The 24,275-nt window shown below is 42.3% G+C and overlaps 1 protein-coding gene across 1 annotated transcript in view; it reads left to right on the top strand.

Annotated features, from left to right (window-relative positions):
• Positions 1–24,275, top strand: part of LOC128653286 (amine oxidase [flavin-containing] A) — a 468,419-nt gene that overhangs the window by 433,513 nt on the left and 10,631 nt on the right. The window contains exon 14 of the mRNA XM_053706491.1: positions 17–79. Coding sequence (XP_053562466.1) covers positions 17–79 — 63 coding nt within the window. The remainder of the gene's footprint in view (positions 1–16; positions 80–24,275) is intronic.

The following is a 24,275-nucleotide window of genomic DNA, read 5'->3' on the forward strand; positions in this document are numbered from 1 at the left end:
TGTTTATGTTTTGTAGATAATGTGCACAATGGGACTGATCTCAGAAAATGAAATATGGCTGCCTGAGCCCGAATCATTGGTAAGTCACATTTTCAGTTCTGTATTTACCTGCTGTGTGTTAGAGAAATATAGAGCATTTTGTTGTCATTTCATTTTTTGTTTACTCCAGAAACCTATCTATTAGGAACACAAACAAATCTTAGATCTAATAAGTTAAAATAAAATGCTACTGATTTATTTTAAATTAAAAACTATTAAATAAAATGTGTCTTAAAAACCTAATGCTTGTGCTCTCGTATACTTTCTACTGTGTGTTTTTAAGCCATTATTTAGTGTTTCATTTTATGCTGTGTTTGAGCAGTTTCAGGTTATGTATTTTTTTATACTTAAAGGTACATGAAACCCAAATGTTTTCTTTCGTGATTTAGAAAGAGCGTGCAATTTTAAACAACTTTCTAATTTACTTCTATTATCTAATTTGTTTCATTCTCTTGATATTCTTTGCTGAAAAGCATATCTAGATAGGCTCAATAGCTGCTGATTGGTAGGTGCACATAGATGCCTCGTGTGATTGGCTCACCCATATGCATTGCTATTTCTTCAACAAAGGATATCTAAAAAATAAAACTAATTAGATAATAGAAGTAAATTTGAATGTTGTTTAAAATTACATTCTCTAACTGAATCATTTTGGGTTTAGTGTCCCTTTAAAGTGATGGTAAACTTTCTGTAGCGCTGAATATCAAATACTCGATGCTCCTGCCGTCCACTTCAAAAGTGAACTGGTCTCCAATTGGCGCTCTAGTCATACGGCACTCACACTTTTTTTTTATGGAGAACAGTTTAAACTATTAGCGCCACATGAGTTTAACATATGAGAGCATATAATCTTTGAATTATAATGCCACTTTAAGATATTAGGCAACTATATACATTAATTAGTAGGTCATGAACTACCACTAACCCCCCTCCCAAACATTGCCAAGACAAATGTTTGAATTTGGTTAGTTTTTCTTCTGGCCTCAAGTTTAAAGGGACACTGAACCCAAATTTTTTCTTTTGTGATTCAGATAGAGCATGCAATTTTAAGCAACTTTCTAATTTACTCCTATTATTAATTTTTCTTCGTTCTCTTGCTATCTTTCTGCTAGATTACGAGTTTTGCATTATGAGTGAAAAAGCAGCGTTATGGGTTATCTTCTTTTTCACTACCGCTGCTATTACGAGTCTTGTCAAAAAAGCTGTTCCGCACACTTTTTTGGCCGTAACGCAAATTAACTTACGCAATTTGCGTAAAGTCTTTTCTTTTGCATGATGTACCGAGTCCACGGATTCATCTTTACTTGTGGGATATTATCCTTCCTAACAGGAAGTGGCAAAGAGAGCACCACAGCAGAGCTGTCTATATAGCTCCCCCCTTAACTCCACCCTCCAGTCATTCTCTTTGCCGGCTCTAAGCAGGAAGGGTAAAGTGAAAGAGGTGATAAGCTGTTAGTTTTATTTTGTCTTCAATCAAGAGTTTGTTGTTTTTAAATGGTACCGGTGTTGTATTTTTTTCTCTCAGGCAGGACATAGATGAAGATTTCTGCCTGGAGGATGATGATCTTAGCATTTGTAACTAAGGTCCACTACTGTTCCCACAGAAGCTGAGGAGTACAGGAAATCTTCAGTGTGAGGAATGATTTCTTGCTATACAGCAATGAGGTATGTTCAGTCATTTTTTCTGCAGAGACTGTGTTAACTCAGAAAGGCTGACAGTATCCCCATTAGGGGAAGGGGAAGCAGTAATCCTAGTATTATCAAGAGAGGCATTACTAGCTTGCATAAAGGGCTACTTTTTTTGGGCACTTTGTTTGTATATGAGAGATTGGGCAAACGTTTGTGTGTTCTGGGGGTAACGTTTTTATTTGGACGTTGTTTGTGGGTTCATTTGGCTGGCTTTTTTGGGGGTTTTATAACCCACATGGCTTGCAAACAAGGTTTTGTGTAGGCCCCAGCAACATCGAGAGCGGTGGGCGGGGCCTATTTTAGCGCCTCAGTTGCGCATTTAGTTATACAGTCAAGCAGCAAGCAGCTTCTCCAGAGGTCCTGATACTCTTCTGGGGCCATAATCCTCATATTATTATTCCCTAAGGGCAGGTAGGGCCACAGCAGAGCTGTGGCAAGGTGCTACAGGTTTTTTTTTACCGGTTTTAGACATTTATCAATCTGTTTTTTTCATTTGGGGGGTTATTGCTTATTTACTTGTGGTGCAATCCTCCTAAAGCTTACTGAGTACACTGTTAACATTTGGGAGTTTGTGTATGCCTTTTTTTTCTCTTAAAGGCACAGTACCGTTTTTGCAAATTGTGTTTTTTTCATTAAATAAAGTGTTTTCCAAGCTTCCTTGACCTCATTACTAGCCTGTTAAACATGTCTGACATTGAGGAACCTCATTGCTCAATTTGTTTAGAAGCCATTGTGGAACCCCCTCTTAGAATGTGTCCCACTTGTACTGATATTTGGCATTAAATGATTCTCAGACAGAAGGAAGTCAGGTTTTGCCATCTAGTTCTCCCCAAGTGTCACAACCAGTAACGCCCGCACAAGTGACGACAAGTACTTCTAGTGCGTCTAATTCTTTCACCTTGCAAGATATGGATTCAGTTATGAATACTACGCTCACAGAGGTTTTATCTGAGCTGCCAGGGTTGCAAGGGAAGCGCAGTAGCTCAAGTCAAGATCAACTGCTGAGCCTTCTGACGCTTTAGTAGCTGTATCCGATATTCCCTCACAATGTTCTGAGGTAGGGATGAAGGATTGCTATCTGAGGGAGAGATTTCTGATACAGGAAAGATGTTCCCTCAGACAGATTCAGATATGACAGCATTTAAATTTAAGCTAGAGCACCTCCGCTTATTGCTCAGGGAGGTTTTAGCGACTCTGGATGATTGTGACCCTATTGTAGTTCCAGAGAAATTGTGTAAAATGGACAAATATTTAGTCCCGGTTTACACTGATGTTTTTTCGGTCCCTAAGAGGATTTTGGACATTGTTACTAAGGAGTGGGATAGACCAGGTATTCCGTTCGCTCCCCCTCCTGTTTTTAAGAAAATGTTCCCTATATCCGACACCATAAAGGACTCATGGCAGACGGTCCCTAAGGTGGAGGGAGCTATTTCTACTCTGGCTAAGCGTACAACTATACCTATTGAAGACAGTTGTGCTTTCATTGATCCTATGGATAAAAAAATTAGAGGGTCTCCTAAAGAAAATTTTTGTTCATCAAGGTTTTCTTCTTCAACCTATAGCGTGCATTCTTCCTGTAACCACTGCAGCTGCCTTTTGGTTTGAAGCTCTAGAAGAGGCACTTCAGATGGAGACCCCACTAGATGATATTCTGGACAGAATAAAGGCTCTTTTAAGTTAGCTAATTCTTTTATTACAGATGCCGCTTTTCATCTTGCTAAATTAGCGGCAAAGAATTCAGGTTTTGCCATTTTAGCGCGTAGAGCGTTATGACTTAAGTCCTGGTCTGCTGATGTGTCATCTAAATCTAAGCTTTTGACCATCCCTTTCAAAGGTAAGACCCTATTCAGGCCTGCACTGAAAGAGATCATTTCAGACATTACTGGAGGGAAGGGTCATGCCTTCCCTCAGGATAAGTCAAATAAGACAAGGACCAAAAAAAATAATTTTCGTTCCTTTCGAAACTTCAAGAGTGGTCCCTCTTCCTCTTCCCCCGCTGCAAAGCAAGAGGGGAATTTTGCTCAATCCAAGCCAACCTAGAGACCTAACCAGGCTTGGAACAAGGGTAAGCAGGCCAAAATGCCTGCTGCTGCCACTAAGTCAGCATGAAGGGGTAGCAGACTCTCTCTCTTTGGTCAGGCCTGGGCAAGAGACGTCCAGGATGCCTGGGCAGTAGAAATTTTAACCCAGGGATACCTTCTAGATTTCAAGGATTCTCCTCCAAGGGGGAGGTTCCATCTTTCTCAATTGTCTGTAAACCCGACAAAACGAGAGGCGTTCTTACGCTGTGTAGAAGACCTTTTTACTATGGGAGTGATCTGCCCAGTCCAAAAAGCAGAGCAGGGGCAGGGGTTCTACTCCAATCTGTTTGTGGTTCCCAAGAAAGAGGTAACTTTCAGACCAATTCTAGATCTCAAGATTCTAAACCAATTCCTAAGAGTCCCATCTTTCAAGATGGAGACCATTCGGATTATCTTACCATTGATCCAGGAGGGTCAATATATGACCACCGTGGACTTAAAGGATGTGTATCTACACATTCCTATCTACAAAGTTCATCACCAGTTCCTCAGGTTTGCCTTCCTAGACAAGCATTATCAGTTTGTGGCTCTTCCCTTCGGGTTGGCCACGGCGCCACAAATCTTTACAAAGGTGCTAGGGTCCCTTCTGGCGGTTCTATGACCGTGGGGCATAGCGGTGGCGCCTTATCTAGATGACATTCTAATTCAAGCGTCGACTTTCCAACTAGCCAAGTCCCACACAGACTTAGTGTTGGCTTTTCTAAGATCTCACGGGTGGAAGGTGAACGTAAAAAAGAGTTCTCTTTCCCTCCTCACAAGGGTTTCCTTTCTAGGGACTCTGATAGACTCGGTGGACATGAAAATATTTCTGACAGAGGTCAGGAAATCAAAGATTTTGTCCACCTGCCGAGTTCTTCATTCCATTCCTCGGCCGTCAGTGGCTCAGTGTATGGAGGTAATCGGTCTAATGGTAGCGGCAATGGACATAGTTCCGTTTGCTCGCTTGCATCTCAGACCACTGCAACTATGCATGCTCAATCAGTGGAATGGGGATTTTGCATTTTTTATCTCCTAAGATAAATCTGGATCAGGAGACCAGAGACTCTCTTCTTTGGTGGTTGTCACAGGATCATCTGTCCCAGGGAATGTGTTTCCGCAGGCCATATTGGGTTATAGTGACGACAGACGCCAGCCTTCTGGGCTGGGGTGCAGTCTGGAATTCCCTGAAAGCACAGGCTTTGTGGACTCGGTAGGAAGCTCTCCTTCTGATAAATATTCTGGAATTAAGAGCGATATTCAATGCTCTCCAGGCATGGCCTCAGCTGGCTTCGGCCAGATTCATCAGGTTCCAGTCGGACAACATCACGACTGTGGCTTATATCAATCATCAGGGCAGAACAAGGAGTTCCTTGGTGATGACAGAAATTTCAAGGATAATCCGATGGGCAGAGGATCACTCTTGCCATCTGTCAGCAATCTATATCCTAGGAGTAGAGAACTGGGAGGCAGATTTTCTAAGTCGTCAGACTTTTCATCCGGGGGAGTGGGAACTCCATCCGGAGGTGTTTGCTCAACTGGTTCGGCTATGGGGCACACCAGAATTGGATCTGATGGCGTCTTGTCAGAACGCCAAACTTCCTCGTTACGGATCCAAGTCAAAGGATCCTCAGGCAGTACTGATAGATGCTCTAGCAGTACCTTGGTCGTTCAACCTGGCTTATGTGTTTCCACCATTTCCTCTCCTTCCTCGTTTGATTGCCAGAATCAAACAGGAGAGTGCTTTGGTGATCTTGATAGCTCCTGCGTGGCCACGCAGGACTTGGTATGCAGACCTGGTGGACATGTCATCTCTGCCACCATGGACTCTGCCACTGAGACGGGACCTTCTCATTTAAGGTCCATTCCTTCATCCAAATCTAATTTCTCTGCAACTGACTGCTTGGAGATTGAACGCTTGATTCTATCAAAGCGGGGTTTCTCTGAGTCGGTCATAAATACCTTGATTCAGGCTCGAAAGCCTGTTACCAGGAAAATCTTTCATAAGATATGGCGTAAATATCTTTTATGGTGCGAATCCAAAGGCTACTCCTGGAGTAAAATCAGGATTCCTAGGATTTTGTCTTTTCTCCAAGAGGGATTGGAGAAAGGATTGTCAGCTAGTTCCCTAAAAGGACAGATATCTGCAATGTCTATTCTGTTGCACAAGCGTCTGGCAGATGTTCCAGACGTTCTGGCTTTTATTCAGGCTTTAGCTAGAATTAAGCCTGTGTTTAAACCTGTTGCTCCGCCATGGAGTCTAAATTTAGTTCTGAAAGTTTTTCAGGGGGTTGAACCCATGCATTCCATAAATATTAAACTTTTATCTTGGAAAGTTTTGCTCCTAGTTGCTATCTCTTCAGCTCGAAGAGTTTCTGAACTATCTGCATTACAATGTGATTCGCCGCATCTTGTTTTCCATGCTGATAAGGTGGTTTTGCGTACCAAGCCTTGGTTCCTACCTAAGGTTGTTACTAACAAGAATATCAATCAAGAAATTGTTGTTCCTTCTATGTGTCCTAATCCTTCTTCTAAGAAGGAACGTCTGTTGCACAACTTGGACGTGGTTCGTGCTTTGAAGTTTTATTTGCAGGCGACCAAAGATTTTCGTCAAACATCTTCTTTGTTTGTTGTCTATTCTGGAAAGCGTAGGGGTCCAAAGGCTATGTCGACTTCTCTTTCCTTTTCGCTGAAAAGCATCATCCGTTTGGCCTATGAGACTGCTGGACAGTAGCCTCCTGAAAGGATTACAGCTCATTCTACTAGAGCGGTAGCTTCCACATGGGCTTTTAAAAATTATGCTTCTGTTGAACAGATTTGTAAGGCTGCGACTTGGTCTTCGCTCCATACTTTTTCAAAATTTTACAAATTTGATACTTTTGCTTCTTCGGAGGCTATTTTTGGGAGAAAGGTTTTGCAAGCAGTGGTGCCTTCCGTTTAGGTTCCTGACTTGTCCCTCCCTTCATCCGTGTCCTAAGCTTTGGTATTGGTATCCCACAAGTAAGGATGAATCCGTGGACTCGGTACATCATGCAAAAGAAAACAAAATTTATGCTTACCTGACGAATTTCTTTGTTTTGGGATGTACCGAGTCCACGGCCCGCCCTGTCTATTCAAGACAGGTGGTATTTTTTATTACAAAATTCAGTCACCTCTGCACCTTATAATTTCTCCTTTTTCTTCCTTTGCCTTCGGTCGAATGACTGAAGGGTGGAGTTAAGGGGGGAGCTTTATAGACAGCTCTGCTGTGGTGCTCTCTTTGCCACTTCCTGTTAGGAAGGATAATATCCCGCAAGTAAGGATGAATCCGTGGACTCGGTACATCGCAAAAGAAAGAAATTTATCAGGTAAGCATAAATTTAGTTTTTTCAATGGGACTTCCATAGCGCCAATATTACATGCTTTTTCTCGGAGCCCAAAAAGTGAGCGGTACAGCCTATCCCGCAAGATTAGTAACGCAATCTAAAGTCAGCAGTTATGAGATTTACGCTACAAAGCTGTAGCATAAAACTCATAACTAAAGTGCTAAAAAGTACACTTACACCCATAAACTACCTATTAACCCCTAAACCGAGGCCCTCCCGCATCGCAAACACTAAAATAAAATTATTAACACCTAATCTGCCACTCTGGACATCGCCGCCACTATAATAAACATATTAACCCCTAAACCGCCACACTCCCGCATCGCAAACACTAGTTAAATACTATTAACCCCTAATCTGTTGTCCCTATCATCGCCGCCACCTACCTACATTTATTAACCCCTAATCTGCTGCCCCCAACTGTAACAGTAGGATTCCTACTGAATGCAAGATCAATCCTATTGGCTGATTAGATCAGCCAATAGGATTGAAGCTTAATCCTATTGGCTGATTGCACCAGCCAATAGGATTTTTTCACCTTTATTTCCGATTGGCTGATAGAATTATATCAGCCAATTGGAATTCAAGGGATGCCATTTTGGATGACGTCATTTAAAGGAACCTTCATTCGGGAACAAGACTTCGATTGAAGAGGATGCTCCGCGCCGGATGTCTTGAAGATTGAGCCGCTCCGCACCGGATGGATGAAGATTAAAGATGCCGTCTGGATGAAAACTTCTGCCCGTCTGGAGGACCACTTCTGCCGGCTTGGATGAAGACTTCTCCCGGGTTCGTTGAGGATGGATGTCCGGTCTTCAAAACTGTAAGTGGTTCTTCGGGGGTTAGTGTAAGGCTTTTTTAAGGGTTTATTGGGTGTGTTTTATTTTTAGATTAGGGGTTTGGGCAGTTGAAAAAGAGCTAAATGCCCTTTCTCCAACATTGGTGTGTCCGGTCCACGGCGTCATCCTTACTTGTGGGAATATCTCTTCCCCAACAGGAAATGGCAATGAGTCCCAGCAAAGCTGGCCATATAGTCCCTCCTAGGCTCCGCCCACCCCAGTCATTCTCTTTGCCGTTGCACAGGCAACATCGCCACGGAGATGGTTAAGAGTATGTGGTGTTTAGTTGTAGTTTTTTATTCTACTATCAAGAGTTTGTTATTTTAAAATAGTGCTGGTATGTACTATTTACTCTGAAACAGAAAAAGATGAAGAATTCTGTTTGTGAGAGGAAGATGATTTTAGCAGACAGTAACTAAAATCGTTTGCTGTTTCCACATAGGACTGTTGAGATGAAGTAACTTCAGTTGGGGGAAACAGTTAGCAGACTTTTCTGCTTAAGGTATGACTAGCCATATTTCTAACAAGACTGTGTAATGCTGGAAGGCTGTCATTTCCCCTCATGGGGACCGGTAAGCCATTTTCTTAGTCTCAAACAGAATAAAGGGCTTAATATGGGCTATAAAACTGGTAGATACTTTTATGGGCAAAATCGATTGCTTTATTTGGGCATTTTATACATGTTTATGTTGGTAATTCACACTTATAAACTTGGGGAACGTTTTTTAACGTCAGGCACTGTGTTAGACACCTTTTCCAGTCAGGAAGGGCCTTCCCAGTTGTAGGCTGAGCCTCATTTTCGCGCCATTACTGCGCAGTTACTTTTGAGAGCAAGACATGCAGATGCATGTGTGAGGATCTGAAAGTAGTTGGAAAAGTTCCTAGAAGGCTTCATTTGGTATCGTATTCCCCCCTGGGTTTGGTAAAGTCACAGCAAAGGCTGTAGCTGGGACTGTAGAGGGGTTAAAACTGTAACCGGCTCTGGTTTCGTTATTTTAAGGGTTAAAGCTCTGAAAATTGGTGTGCAATACTTTGAATGTTTTAAGACACTGTGGTGAAATTTTGGTAAATTTTGAACAATTCCTTCATACTTTTTCACATATTCAGTAATAAAGTGTGCTCTGTTTAAAATTTAAAGAGACAGTAACGGTTTTGTTTTAAAAAGGTTTTTGTGCTTTATTGACAAGTTTAAGCCTGTTTAACATATCTGTACCTTCAGATAAGCTATGTTCTATATGTATGAAAGTCAATGTGTCTCCCCCTTCAAAATTGTGTGATAATTGTGCCATAGCGTCCAAACAAAGTAAGGACAGTACTGCCACAGATAATGAAGTTACCCAAGATGATTCATCAGATGAAGGGAGTAGACATGGTTCTACATCATCTCCTTCTGTGTCTATACCAGTTTTGCCCACGCAGGAGGCCCCTAGTACTTCTAGCGCGCCAATGCTTATTACTATGCAACAATTGACGGCAGTAATGGATAACTCCATAGCAAATATTTTATCCAAAATGCCTGCATATCAGAGAAAGCGCGATTGCTCTGTTTTAAACACTGAAGAGCAGGAGGGCGCTGATGATAATTGCTCTGTCATACCCTCACACCAATCTGAAGGGGCCATGAGGGAGGTTTTGTCAGATGGGGAAATTTCAGATTCAGGAAAAATTTCTCAACAAGCTGAACCTGATGTTGTGACATTTAAATTTAAATTAGAGCATCTCCGCGCACTGCTTAAGGAGGTGTTATCTACTCTGGATGATTGTGACAACCTGGTCATTCCAGAAAAATTATGCAAGATGGACAAGTTCCTAGAGGTTCCGGTGCACCCTGACGCTTTTCCTATACCCAAGCGGGTGGCGGACATAGTGAATAAAGAGTGGGAGAAGCCCGGCATACCTTTTGTCCCCCCTCCTATATTTAAGAAATTATTTCCTATGGTCGACCCCAGAAAGGACTTATGGCAGACAGTCCCTTAGGTCGAGGGGGCAGTTTCTACTCTAAACAAGCGCATTACTATTCCTATTGAGGATAATTGTGCTTTCAAAGATCCTATGGATAAAAAATTGGAGGGTTTGCTTAAAAAGATTTTTGTACAGCAAGGTTACCTTCTGCAACCCATTTCGTGCATTGTTCCTGTCACTACAGCAGCGTGGTTCTGGTTCGAGGAACTAGAAAAGTCGCTCAGTAGAGAGACTCCATATGAGGAGGTTATGGACAGAGTTCACGCACTTAAGTTGGCTAATTCTTTTATTTTAGATGCCGCTTTGCAATTAGCTAGATTAGCGGCGAAAAATTCAGGGTTTGCGATTGTGGCGTGCAGAGTGCTTTGGCTAAAGTCTTGGTCAGCGGATGTATCATCCAAGACAAAATTGCTTAATATACCCTTCAAGGGTAAAACTCTCTTTGGGCCAGAATTGAAAGAGATTATCTCAGACATCACTGGGGGAAAGGGCCACGCCCTCCCACAAGATAGGCCTTTCAAAGCCAAGAATAAGTCTAATTTTCGTTCCTTTCGTAATTTCAGGAACGGACCGGCCCCTAATTCTGCATCCTCTAAGCAAGAGGGTAATGCTTCACAGACCAAACCAGCCTGGAAACCGATTCAAGGCTGGAACAAGGGTAAGCAGGCCAAGAAGCCTGCTGCTGCTAACAAAACAGCATGAAGGAGTAGCCCCCGATCCGGGACCGGATCTAGTGGGGGGCAGACTCTCTCTCTTTGCTCAGGCTTGGGCAAGAGATGTTCAGGATCCCTGGACGCTAGAAATAGTTTCTCAGGGTTATCTTCTGGAATTCAAGGAACTACCCCCAAGGGGAAGGTTTCACATGTCTCACTTATCCTCAAACCAAATAAAGAGACAGGCGTTTTTACATTGTGTAGAAGACCTGTTAAAAATGGGAGTGATACACCCAGTTCCAATGGCGGAACAAGGAATGGGATTTTACTCAAATCTGTTCGTAGTTCCCAAAAAAGAGTGAACCTTCAGACCAATTCTGGATTTAAAAATCCTAAACAAATTTCTCAGAGTACCATCGTTCAAAATGGAAACCATTCGAACGATTCTACCTACAATCCAGGAAGGTCAATTTATGACTACCGTGGATCTAAAGGATGCGTACCTACATATTCCTATCCACAAAGAACATCATCAGTTCCTAAGGTTCGCCTTTCTGGACAAACATTACCAGTTTGTGGCCCTCCCATTCGGGTTAGCCACTGCTCCAAGGATTTTCACAAAGGTACTCGGGTCCCTTCTAGCGGTTCTAAGACCGAGGGGCATTGCAGTAGTACCATACTTGGACGACATTCTAATACAAGCGTCGTCCCTTTCAAAGGCAAAGGCTCATACAGACATCGTTCTGGCCTTTCTCAGATCTCACGGATGGAAGGTGAACATAGAAAAAAGTTCTCTGTCTCCGTCGACAAGAGTTCCCTTCTTGGGAACAATAATAGATTCTTTAGAAATGAGGATTTTTCTGACAGATGTCAGAAAGTCAAAACTTCTAAGCGCTTGTCAAGTTCTTCATTCTGTTCCACGTCCTTCCATAGCTCAGTGCATGGAAGTAGTAGGGTTGATGGTTGCAGCAATGGACATAGTTCCTTTTGCGCGAATTCATCTAAGACCATTACAACTGTGCATGCTGAAACAGTGGAATGGGGATTATACAGACTTGTCTCCAGTGATTCAAGTAGATCAGAAGACCAGAGATTCACTCCGTTGGTGGCTAACCCTGGACCACCTATCCCAGGGAATGAGTTTCCGCAGACCAGAGTGGGTCATCGTCACGACCGACGCCAGTCTAGTGGGCTGGGGCGTGGTCTGGGAATCCCTGAAAGCTCAGGGACTATGGTCTCGGGAAGAGTCTCTTCTCCCGATAAACATTCTGGAACTAAGAGCGATATTCAATGCTCTCAGGGCTTGGCCTCAGCTAGCAAAGACCAGATTCATAAGATTCCAATCAGACAACATGACGACTGTTGCTTATATCAATCATCAGGGGGGAACAAGGAGTTCCCTGGCGATGAAAGAAGTGACCAAAATAATACAATGGGCGGAGGATCACTCCTGCCACCTATCTGCGATCCACATCCCAGGTGTGGAAAACTGGGAAGCGGATTATCTGAGTCGTCAGACATTCCATCCGGGGGAGTGGGAACTCCACCCGGAGATCTTTGCCCAATTAACTCAATTATGGGGCATTCCAGACATGGATCTGATGGCGTCTCGTCAGAACTTCAAGGTTCCTTGCTACGGGTCCAGATCCAGGGATCCCAAGGCGACTCTATTGGATGCACTAGTAGCGCCTTGGTCCTTCAACCTAGCTTATGTGTTTTCACCGTTTCCTCTCATTCCCAGGCTGGTAGCCAGGATCAAGCAGGAGAGGGCCTCGGTGATCTTGATAGCTCCTGCGTGGCCACGCAGGACTTGGTATGCAGACCTGGTGAATATGTCATCGGCTCCACCATGGAAGCTACCTTTGAGACAGGACCTTCTTGTACAGGGTCCATTCGAACATCCAAATCTGGTCTCCCTCCAGCTGACGGCTTGGAAATTGAACGCTTGATTCTATCAAAGCGTGGGTTTTCAGATTCTGTGATAGATACACTGGTTCAAGCCAGAAAACCGGTAACTAGAAAAATATACCATAAAATATGGAAAAGATATATCTGCTGGTGTGAATCCAAGGGATTCCCATGGAATAAGATCAAAATTCCTAAGATCCTTTCCTTTCTACAAGAAGGTTTGGATAAAGGATTATCAGCAAGTTCTCTAAAGGGACAGATTTCTGCTTTATCTGTCTTACTACACAAACGACTGGCAGCTGTGCCAGATGTTCAAGCATTTGTTCAGGCTCTGGTTAGGATCAAGCCTGTTTACAGACCTTTGACTCCTCCATGGAGTTTAAATCTAGTTCTTTCAGTTCTCCAAGGGGTTCCGTTTGAACCTTTACATTCCATAGATATTAAGTTGTTATCTTGGAAAGTTTTGTTCTTGGTTGCTATTTCTTCTGCTAGAAGAGTTTCTGAGCTATCTGCTCTGCAGTGTACTCCGCCCTATCTGGTGTTCCATTCAGATAAGGTTGTTTTACGTACTAAGCCTGGTTTTCTTCCAAAGGTTGTTTCCAACAAAAATATTAACCAGGAGATAGTTGTACCTTCTTTGTGTCCAAATCCAGTTTCAAAGAAGGAATGTTTGCTACACAATTTAGATGTAGTCCGTGCTCTAAAATTCTATTTAGAAGCTACAAAAGAGTTCAGACAAACATCTTCTCTGTTTGTCGTCTATTCTGGTTAAAGGAGAGGTCAAAAAGCGACTTCTACCTCTCTTTCCTTTTGGCTTAAAAGCATCATCCGATTGGCTTACGAGACTGCCGGACGGCAGCCTCCTGAAAGAATCACAGCTCACTCTACTAGGGCTGTGGCTTCCACATGGGCCTTCAAGAACGAGGCTTCTGTTGATCAGATATGTAAGGCAGCGACTTGGTCTTCACTGCACACTTTTGCCAAATTTTACAAATTTGATACTTTTGCTTCTTCGGAGGCTATTTTTGGGAGAAAGGTTTTGCAAGCTGTGGTGCCTTCTGTTTCGGTAACCTGATTTGCTCCCTCCCTTCATCCGTGTCCTAAAGCTTTGGTATTGGTTCCCACAAGTAAGGATGACGCCGTGGACCGGACACACCAATGTTGGAGAAAACAGAATTTATGCTTGCCTGATAAATTACTTTCTCCAACGGTGTGTCCGGTCCACGGCCCGCCCTGGTTTTTTAATCCGGTTTGATGAATTATTTTCTCTAACTACAGTCACCACGGCACCCTATGTTTTCTCCTATTTTTTCCTCCTGTCCGTCGGTCGAATGACTGGGGTGGGCGGAGCCTAGGAGGGACTATATGGCCAGCTTTGCTGGGACTCTTTGCCATTTCCTGTTGGGGAAGAGATATTCCCACAAGTAAGGATGACGCCGTGGACCGGACACACCGTTGGAGAAAGTAATTTATCAGGTAAGCATAAATTCTGTTTTTAAGGACAATGCCCATCCAAATGCCCTTTTCAGGGCAATGGGGAGCTTAGGTTTTTTTAGTTAGGTTTTTATTTGGGGGGTTGGTTGTGTGGGTGGTGGGTTTTACTGTTGGGGGGTTGTTTGTATTTTTTTAACAGATAAAAGAGCTGATTTCTTTGGGGCAATGTCCCGCAAAAGGCCCTTTTAAGGGCTATTGGTAGTTTAGTTTAGGCTAGGGGTTTTTTATTTTGGGGGGGGGGCTTTTTTATTTTGATAGGGCTATTAGATTAGCTGTAATTAGTTATATCTGATAATTTATTTTTTATTATTGTGTAATTTAGTGTTTGTTTGTTTTTTTGTAATTTAGGTAATTGTATTTCATTTATGTAATTTATTTAATTGTTGTGTAATGTTAGGTATTAGTGTAAGACAGGTTAGGTTTTATTTTACAGGTAAATTTGTATTTATTTTAGCTAGATAGTTAGTAAATAGTCAATAACTATTTAGTAACTATTCTACCTAGTTAAAATAAATACAAATTTGCTGTAAAATAAAAATAAACCCTAAGTTAAATTAGTTAAATTGTAGCTAGCTTAGGGTTTATTTTACAGGTAAGTATTTAGTTTTAAATAGGAATTATTTAGTTATTAATAGTAGGTTTTATTTAGATTTATTTGAATTATATGTAAGTTAGGGGGTGTTAGGGATAGGGTTAGACTTAGGTTTAGGGGTTAATAAATTTAGTATAGTGGCGGCGACGTTGGGGGCGGCAGATTAGGGGGTAATAAATGTAGGTAGGTGGCGGCGATGTTAGGGGTAGCAGATTAGGGGTTAATAATATTTAACTAGTGTTTGCTATGCGGGAATACGGCGGTTTAGGGGTTAATATGTTTATTATAGTGCTGTCGGCGTTGGGGGTAGCAGATTAGGGGTTAATAAGTGTAGGTAGCGGCGACATTGGGACGGGAGATTAGGGGTTAATAAATATAATGTAGGTGTCGGCGATGTTGGGGGCAGCAGATTAGGGGTTAAAAAGTATAATGTAGATATCGGCAATGTCGGGGGCGGCAGATTAGGGGTTAATAAGTGTAAGATTCGGGGTGTTTAGACTCTGGGTTCATGTTAGGGTGTTAGGTGTAAACATAAATTTAGTTTCCCCATAGGAATCAATGGGGCTGCGTTACGGAGCTTTACGCTGCTTTTTTGCAGGTGTTAGACTTTTTTTCAGGCGGCTCTGCCCATTGATGTCTTTGGAGAAATAGTGCACGAGCACGTAAAACCAACTCACTGCGGCTTTCAGCAGCGCTGGTATTGGACTGGTATTGCTCTACGCTCACTTCTTGCCTGCTAATGCCGGGTTTATGAAAACCTGTAATACCAGTGCTGTAGGGAAGTGAGCGGTGGCAATAATGTGCAAGTTATTACAGAACCCCTGATAACGCAAAACTTGTAATCTAGCTGTTTATTTGAAAAATAAGGCATCTAAGCTTTTTTCTTGGTTCAGAACTCTGGACAGCACTTTTTTATTGGTGGATGAATTTATCCACCAATCAGCAAGGACAACCCAGGTTGTTCACCAAAATGGGCCGGCATCTAAACTTACATTCTTGCATTTCAAATAAAGATACCAAGAGAATAAAGAAAATTTGATAATAGGAGTAAATTAGAAAGTTGCTTAAAATTGCATGCTCTATCTGAATCACAAAAGAAAAAAATTGGGTTCAGTTTCCCTTATCTTAGTTGCTGAATTAGAAATAATCAGGAGCATATACAGATTATTCAATGGCCATATTATGTATGTTATAGATACTTTTACTCAGTCAGTATGTCCTCCAAGTATTCTTTACTTATACACAGCAGGTTTCCTAAATAGAAAAAACATAATTTATGTAGGAACTTACCTGATAAATTTATTTATTTCATATTGGCAAGAGTCCATGAGCTAGTGATGTATGGGATATACAATCCTACCAGGAGGGGCAAAGTTTCCCAAACCTCAAAATGCCTATAAATACACCCCTCACCACACCCACAATTCAGTTTAACAATATCCAAGTAGTGGGGGGATAAAGAAAGGAGTAAAAAGCATCAACAAATATATACAAAAAAATCATAACCACCATAAAAAAGGGTGGGCCTCATGGACTCTTGCCAATATGAAAGAAATTAATTTATCAGGTAAGTTCCCACATAAATTATGTTTCTCTTGTTAAGTGTATCCAGTCCACGGATCATCCATTACTTATAGGATATTCTCCTTCCCAACAGGAAGTTGCAAGAGGATCACCCACAGCAGAGCTGCTATATAGCTCCTCCCCTCACTGCCATATCCAGTCATTCTCTTTCAATTCTCAACAAAGATGGAGGTAGTAAGAGGAGAGTGGTGTATTATAGTTAGTTTTCTTTCTTCAATGAAAAGTTTGTTATTTTTAAATGGTACCGGAGTGTACTATTTTCTCTCAGGCAGCATTTAGAAGAAGAATCTGCCTGCATTTTCTATGATCTTAGCAGAAGTAACTAAGATCCACTGCCGTTCTCACATATTCTGAGGAGTGAGGTAACTTCAGAGGGGGAATGGCATGCAGGTTATCCTGCAATAAGGTATGTGCAGTTAACATATTTCTAGGGATGGAATTTGCTAGAAAATGCTGCTGATACCGGATTAATGTAAGTTAAGCCTAAATACAGTGATTTAATAGCGACTGGTATCAGGCTTATTACCAGAGATACATACTCTAATAAAAGTGCAATATAAAACGTTTGCTGGCATGTTTAATCGTTTTTATATATGCTTGGTGATAAAACTTATTGGGGCCTAGTTTTTTTCCACATGGCTGGCTTGATTTTTGCCTAGAAACAGTTTCCTGAGGCTTTCCACTGTTGTAACATGAGTGGGAGGGGCCTATTTTAGCGCTTTTCTGCGCAGCTAAAATTACAGACAGAGACATTCAGCTTCCCTCTACATGATACAGGACATCTCTGAAGGGCTCAAAAGGCTTCAAAAGTCGTGTTTGAGGAAGGTAACAGCCACAGTAGAGCTGTGGCAGTTGTTGTGACTGATTTTAAAAACGTTTTTTTCATTTGTTATCCGTTGTGGGTATTAAGGGGTTAATCATCCATTTGCAAGTGGGTGCAATGCTCTGCTAACTTGTTACATACACTGTAAAAATTTGTTAGTGTAACTGCCTTTTTTCACTGTTATTTCAAATTTTGACAAAATTTGCTTTTCTTAAAGGCGCAGTAACGTTTTTTATATTGCTTGTTAACTTGGTTTAAAGTGTTTTCCAAGCTTCGTAGTCTCATTGCTAGTCTGTACAAACATGTCTGACACAGAGGAAACTACTTGTTCATTATTTTTAAAAGCCATGGTGGAGCCCCATAGGAGAATGTGTACTAAATGTATTGATTTCACCTTAAACAGTAAAGATCAGTCTTTATCTATAAAAGAATTGTCACCAGAGGGTTCTGTCGAGGGGGAAGTTATGCCGACTAACTCTCCCCACGTGTCGGACCCTTTGCCTCCCGCTCAAGGGACTCACGCTAATATGGCGCCAAGTACATCAGGGACGCCCATAGCAATTACTTTGCAGGACATGGCTGCGATCATGGATAATACCCTGTCAGATTGCCTGAATTTAGAGGCAAGCGCGATAGCTCTGGGGTTAGACGAGATACAGAGCGCGTAGATGCTGTAAGAGCCATGTCTGATACTGCGGACGGAGAGCTTCAGTCTGTGGGTGACATCTCTGACTCGGGGAGACCTGATTCAGATATTTCTAATTTTAAATTTAAGCTTGAGAACCTCCGTGTATTTCTTGGGGAGGTGTTAGCTGCTCTGAATGACTGTGACACAATTGCAGTGCCAGAGAAATTGTGTAGACTGGATAAATACTATGCAGTGCCGGTGTGTACTGATGTTTTTCCAATACCTAAAAGGTTTACAGAAATTATTAGTAAGGAGTGGGATAGACCCGGTGTGCCGTTTTCCCCCCCTCCTATATTTAGAAAAATGTTTCCAATAGACGCCACTACACGGGACTTATGGCAGACGGTCCCTAAGGTGGAGGGAGCAGTTTCTATTTTAGCAAAGCGTACCACTATCCCGGTTGAGGACAGTTATGCTTTTTCAGATCCAATGGATAAAAAATTAGAGGGTTACCTTAAGAAAATGTTTATTCAACAAGGTTTTATTTTACAGCCCCTTGCATGCATTGCGCCTGTCACTGCTGCGGCGGCGTTCTGGTTTGAGGCCCTGGAAGAGGCAATCCATACAGCTCCATTGACTGAAATCATTGACAAGCTTAGAACACTTAAGCTAGCTAACTCTTTTGTTTCTGATGCCATTGTTCATTTGACTAAACTAACGGCTAAGAATTCTGGATTCGCCATCCAGGCGCGTAGGGCGCTATGGCTTAAATCCTGGTCAGCTGACGTGACTTTGAAGTCTAAATTACTCAATATTCCTTTCAAGGGGCAGACCTTATTCGGGCCTGGTTTGAAGGAAATTATTGCTGACATTACTGGAGGTAAGGGTCATACCCTTCCTCAGAACAGGGCCAAATCAAGGGCCAAACAGTCTAATTTTCGTGCCTTTCGAAATTTCAAGGCAGGTGCAGCATCAACTTCCTCTGCTTCAAAACAAGAAGGAACTTTTGCTCAATCCAAGCAGGCCTGGAAACCTAACCAGCCCTGGAACAAGGGCAAGCAGGCCAGAAAGCCTGCTGCTGCCTCCAAGACAGCATGAAGGAACGACCCCCTATCTGGCAACGGATCTAGTAGGGGGCAGACTTCTCTCTTCGCCCAGGCGTGGGCAAGAGATGTTCAGGATCCCTGGGCGTTGGAGATCATATCTCAGGGATATCTTCTGGACTTCAAAGCTTCTCCTCCACAAGGGAGATTTCACCTTTCAAGATTATCTGCAAACCAGATAAAGAAAGAGGCATTCCTACGCTGCGTGCAAGACCTTCTAGTAATGGGAGTGATCCATCCAGTTCCGCAGACGGAACAAGGACAGGGTTTTTATTCAAATCTGTTTGTGGTTCCCAAAAAAGAGGGAATCTTCAGACCAATTTTGGATCTAAAGATCTTAAACAAATTCCTCGGAGTTCCATCTTTCAAGATGGAAACTATTCGGACCATCTTACCCATGATCCAAGAGGGTCAGTACATGACCACAGTGGACTTAAAGGATGCCTACCTTCACATTCCAATTCACAAGAATCATCATCGGTTCCTAAGGTTTGCCTTTCTAGACAGGCATTACCAATTTGTAGCTCTTCCCTTCGGGTTGGCTACAGCCCCGAGAATTTTTACAAAGGTTCTGGGCTCACTTCTGGCAGTTCTAAGACCGCGAGGCATAGCGGTGGCTCCTTATCTAGATGACATCCTGATACGGACGTCAAGCTTTCAAATTGCCAAGTCTCATACAGAGATAGTTCTGGCATTTCTGAGGTCACATCTGTGGAAAGTGAACAAAGAAAAGAGTTCTCTATCTCCTCTCACAAGAGTTTCCTTCCTAGGGACTCTTATAGATTCTGTAGAAATGAAAATTTACCTGATGGAGTCCAGGTTATCAAAACTTCTAAATGCTTGCCGTGTTCTTCACTCCATTCCGCGCCCTGCGGTGGCTCAGTGCATGGAAGTAATCGGCTTAATGGTAGCGGCGATGGACATAGTGCCATTTGCGCGCCTGCATCTCAGACCGCTGCAATTATGCATGCTCAGTCAGTGGAATGGGGATTACACAGATTTGTCCCCTCTACTAAATCTGGATCAGGAAACCAGAGATTCTCTTCTCTGGTGGTTATCTCGGGTCCACCTGTCCAAGGGTATGACCTTTCGCAGGCCTGATTGGACGATTGTAGCAACAGATGCCAGCCTTCTAGGTTGGGGTGCAGTCTGGAACTCCCTGAAGGCTCAGGGTTCATGGACACAGGAGGAGAAACTCCTCCCAATAAATATTCTGGAGTTAAGAGCGATATTCAATGCTCTTCTAGCTTGGCCTCAGTTAGCAACACTGAGGTTCATCAGATTTCAGTCGGACAACATCACGACTGTGGCTTACATCAACCATCAAGGGGGAACCAGGAGTTCCCTAGCGATGTCAGAAGTCTCCAAGATAATTCGCTGGGCAGAGACTCACTCTTGCCACCTATCAGCGATCCATATCCCGGGCGTAGAGAACTGGGAGACGGATTTTCTAAGTCGTCAGACTTATCATCCGGGGGAGTGGGAGCGACGCTGATAGATGCTCTAGCAGCTCTTTGGTTCTTCAACCTGGCTTATGTGTTTCCACCGTTTCCTCTGCTCCCCCGACTGATTGCCAAAATTAGACAGGAGAGAGCATCAGTGATTCTGATAGCGCCTGCGTGGCCACGCAGGATCTGGTATGCAGATCTGGTGGACGTGTCATTCTTTCCACCATGGACTCTGCCTCTGAGACAAGACCTTCTAATTCAAGGTCCTTTCAACCATCCGAATCTAATTTCTCTGAGACTGACTGCATGGAGATTGAACCATTGATCCTATCAAAGCGTGGCTTCTCCGAGTCAGTCATTGATACCTTAATACAGGCACGAAAGCCTGTTACCAGGAAAATCTACCACAAGATATGGCAAAAATATCTTCATTGGTGTGAATCCAAGAATTACTCATGGAGTAGGGTTAGGATTCCTAGGATATTGTCCTTCCTCCAAGAGGGTTTGGACAAAGGATTATCAGCTAGTTCTTTAAAGGGACAGATTTCTGCTCTGTCTATTCTTTTACACAAGCGTCTGGCAGAAGTTCCAGACATTCAGGCATTTTGTCAGGCTTTAGTTAGAATTAAGCCTGTGTTTAAACCTGTTGCTCCTCCATGGAGCTTAAACTTGGTTCTTAAAGTTCTTCAAGGGGTTCCGTTTGAACCCCTTCATTCAATTGATATCAAACTTTTATCATGGAAAGTTTTATTTCTGATGGCTATTTCCTCGGCTCGAAGAGTTTCTGAGTTATCTGCCTTACATTGTGATTCTCCTTATCTGATCTTTCATTCAGATAAAGTAGTTCTTCGTACAAAACCTGGGTTTTTACCCAAGGTATTTTCTAATAAGAATATCAATCAAGAGATTGTTGTTCCATCATTGTGTCCTAATCCTTCATCAAAGAAGGAACGTCTTTTGCATAATCTAGACGTAGTCCGTGCCTTGAAGTTTTACTTACAAGCTACTAAGGATTTTCGTCAAACATCTAACCTGTTTGTTGTTTACTCTGGACAGAGGAGAGGTCAAAAGGCCTCGGCAACCTCTCTTTCTTTTTGGCTTCGGAGTATAATCCGTTTAGCCTATGAGACTGCTGGACAACAGCCCCCTGAAAGTATTACAGCTCATTCTACTAGAGCTGTGGCTTCCACCAGGGCCTTTAAAAATGAGGCCTCTGTTGAACAGATTTGCAAGGCTGCAACTTGGTCTTCGCTTCATACCTTTTCAAAATTTTACAAATTCGATATTTTTGCTTCTTTGGAGGCTGTTTTTGGGAGAAAGGTTCTACAGTCAGTGGTTCCTTCCGTTTAAGTTCCTACCTTGTCCCTCCCATCATCCGTGTACTTTAGCTTTGGTATTGGTATCCCATAAGTAATGGATGATCCGTGGACTGGATACACTTAACAAGAGAAAACATAATTTATGCTTACCTGATACATTTATCTCTCTTGTAGTGTATCCAGTCCACGGCCCGCCCTGTCCTTTCAAGGCAGGTCTAAGTTTTAATTAAACTACAGTCACCACTGCACCCTAGGGTTTCTCCTTTCTCGGCTTGTTTCGGTCGAATGACTGGATATGGCAGTGAGGGGAGGAGCTATATAGCAGCTCTGCTGTGGGTGAGCCTCTTGCAACTTCCTGTTGGGAAGGAGAATATCCCATAAGTAATGGATGATCCGTGGACTGGATACACTACAAGAGAAATAAATTTATCAGGTAAGCATAAATTATGTTTTTCTTTCATGTAATTGGCAAGAGTCCATGAGCTAGTGACATATGGGATATCAAATACCCAAGATGTGGAACTCCACGCAAGAGTCACTAGAGAGGGAGGGATAAAAATAAACAACAGCCATATGCTGAAAAATTAATCGACAACCCAAAATATAAGTTATTGTCATGAAGAAAAGAAAAACTTAAAACATCAGCAGAAGAATCAAACTGAAACAGCTGCCTGAATAACTTTTCTACCAAAAACTGCTTCAGAAGAAGCCAATACATCAAAATGGTAGAATTTAGTAAATGTATGCAAAGAGGACCAAGTTGCCGCTTTGCAAATCTGATCAACTGAAACATCATTCTTAAAAGCCCACGAAATGGAGACTGATTTAGTAGAATGAGCTGTAATTCTCTGAGGTGGGGCCTGACCCGACTCTAAATAAGCTTGAAGAATCAAAAGCTTTAACCAAGAAGCCAAGGAAATAGCAGAAGCCTTCTGACCTTTCCTAGAACCAGAGAATTTAACAAATAGACTAGAAGTCTTTCTGAAATCTTTAGTAGCTTCAACATAAAATTTCAAAGCTCTCACCACATCCAAAGAATGTAAGGATTTTTCCAAAGAATTCTTAAGATTAGGACACAAGGAAGGGACTACAATTTCTCTACTAATGTTTTTAGAATTCACAACCTTAGGTAAGAACTTAAATGAAGTCTGCAAAACCGCCTTATCCTGATGAAAAATCAGAAAAGGAGATTCACAAGAAAGAGCAGAAAGCTCAGAAACTCTTCTAGCAGAAGAAATGGCCAACTCTAGCAGAAGAGATGGCCAAAAGGAACAACACTTTCCAAGAAAGTAGTTTAATGTTCAAAGAGTGCATAGGCTCAAATGGAGGAGCCTGTAACGCCATCAAAACCAAATTAAGACTCCAAGGAGGAGAAATTGATTTAATGACAGGCTTAATCCGAACTAAAGCCTGTACAAAACAGTGAATATCAGGAAGAATAGCAATCTTTCTGTGAAATAAAACAGAAAGAGCAGAGATTTGTCCCTTCAAAGTACTTGCAGACAACCTTTATCCAAACCATCCTGAAGAAACTGTAAAATTCTAGGAATTCTAATAGAATGCCAAGAGAATTTATGAGAAGAACACCATGAAATGTAAGTCTTCCAAACTCGATAATATATCTTCCTAGAGACAAATTTACAAGCTTGTAACATAGTATTAATTACTGAGTCAGAGAAACCTCTATGACTTAGCACCAAGCGTTCAATTTCCATACCTTCAAATTTAATGATTTGAGATCCTGATGGAAAAACGGACCTTGAGACAGTAGGTCCGGCCTTAACGGAAGTGGCCAAGGTTGGCAACTGGACATCCGAACAAGATCCGCATACCAAAACCTGTGTGGCCATGCTGGAGCCACCAGCAACACAAATGATTGTTCCATGATGATTTTGGAGATCACTCTTGGAAGAAGATCTAGAGGCAGGAAGATATAAGCAGGTTGATAACACCAAGGAAGTCTCAATGCATCCACTGCTTCCGCCTGAGAATCCCTGGACCTGGACAGGTATCTGGGAAGTTTCTTGTTTAGATGAGAAGCCATCAGATCTATTTCTGGAAGACCCCACACCTGAACAATCTGATAAAACACATCCGGATGGAGAGACCACTCCCCTGGATGTAAAGTCTGACGGCTGAGATAATCCGCCTCCCAATTGTCTACACCTGGGATATGAACCGCAGAAATTAGACAGGAGTTGGATTCCGCCCAAAGAAGTATCCGAGATACTTCTTTCATAGCTTGTGGACTGTGAGTCCCACCCTGATGATTGACATATGCCACCGTTGTAATATTGTCTGTCTGAAAACAAATGAACGGTTCTCTCTTCAATAGAGGCCAAAACTTCCATTCACATAGCCACTGAAGGGAATGACTGAGACTGAAGGTGCCAGCATGCTGCAACCAATTTCAAATGTCTCTTGTCTGTTAGAGACAGAGTCATGGACACTGAATCTATCTGGAAACCTAAAAAGGTTGCCCTTGTCTGAGGAATCAAACTATTTGGTAAATTGATCCTCCAACCATGTTTTCGAAGAAACAACACTAGTTGATTTGTGTGAGATTGTGCAGAACGTAAAGACTGTGCTAGTACCAAGATATTGTCCAAATAAGGAAACACTGCAATACCCTGTTCTCTGATTACAGAGAGTAGGGCACCCAGAACCTTTGAAAAGATTATTGGAGCTGTTGCTAGGCCAAATGGAAGAGCAACAAATTGGTAATGCTTGTCTAGAAAAGAGAATCTCAGGAACTGATAATGTTCTTAATGA

Source organism: Bombina bombina, chromosome 3 (assembly GCF_027579735.1).
Source record: "Bombina bombina isolate aBomBom1 chromosome 3, aBomBom1.pri, whole genome shotgun sequence".
NCBI lineage: Eukaryota > Metazoa > Chordata > Amphibia > Anura > Bombinatoridae > Bombina > Bombina bombina.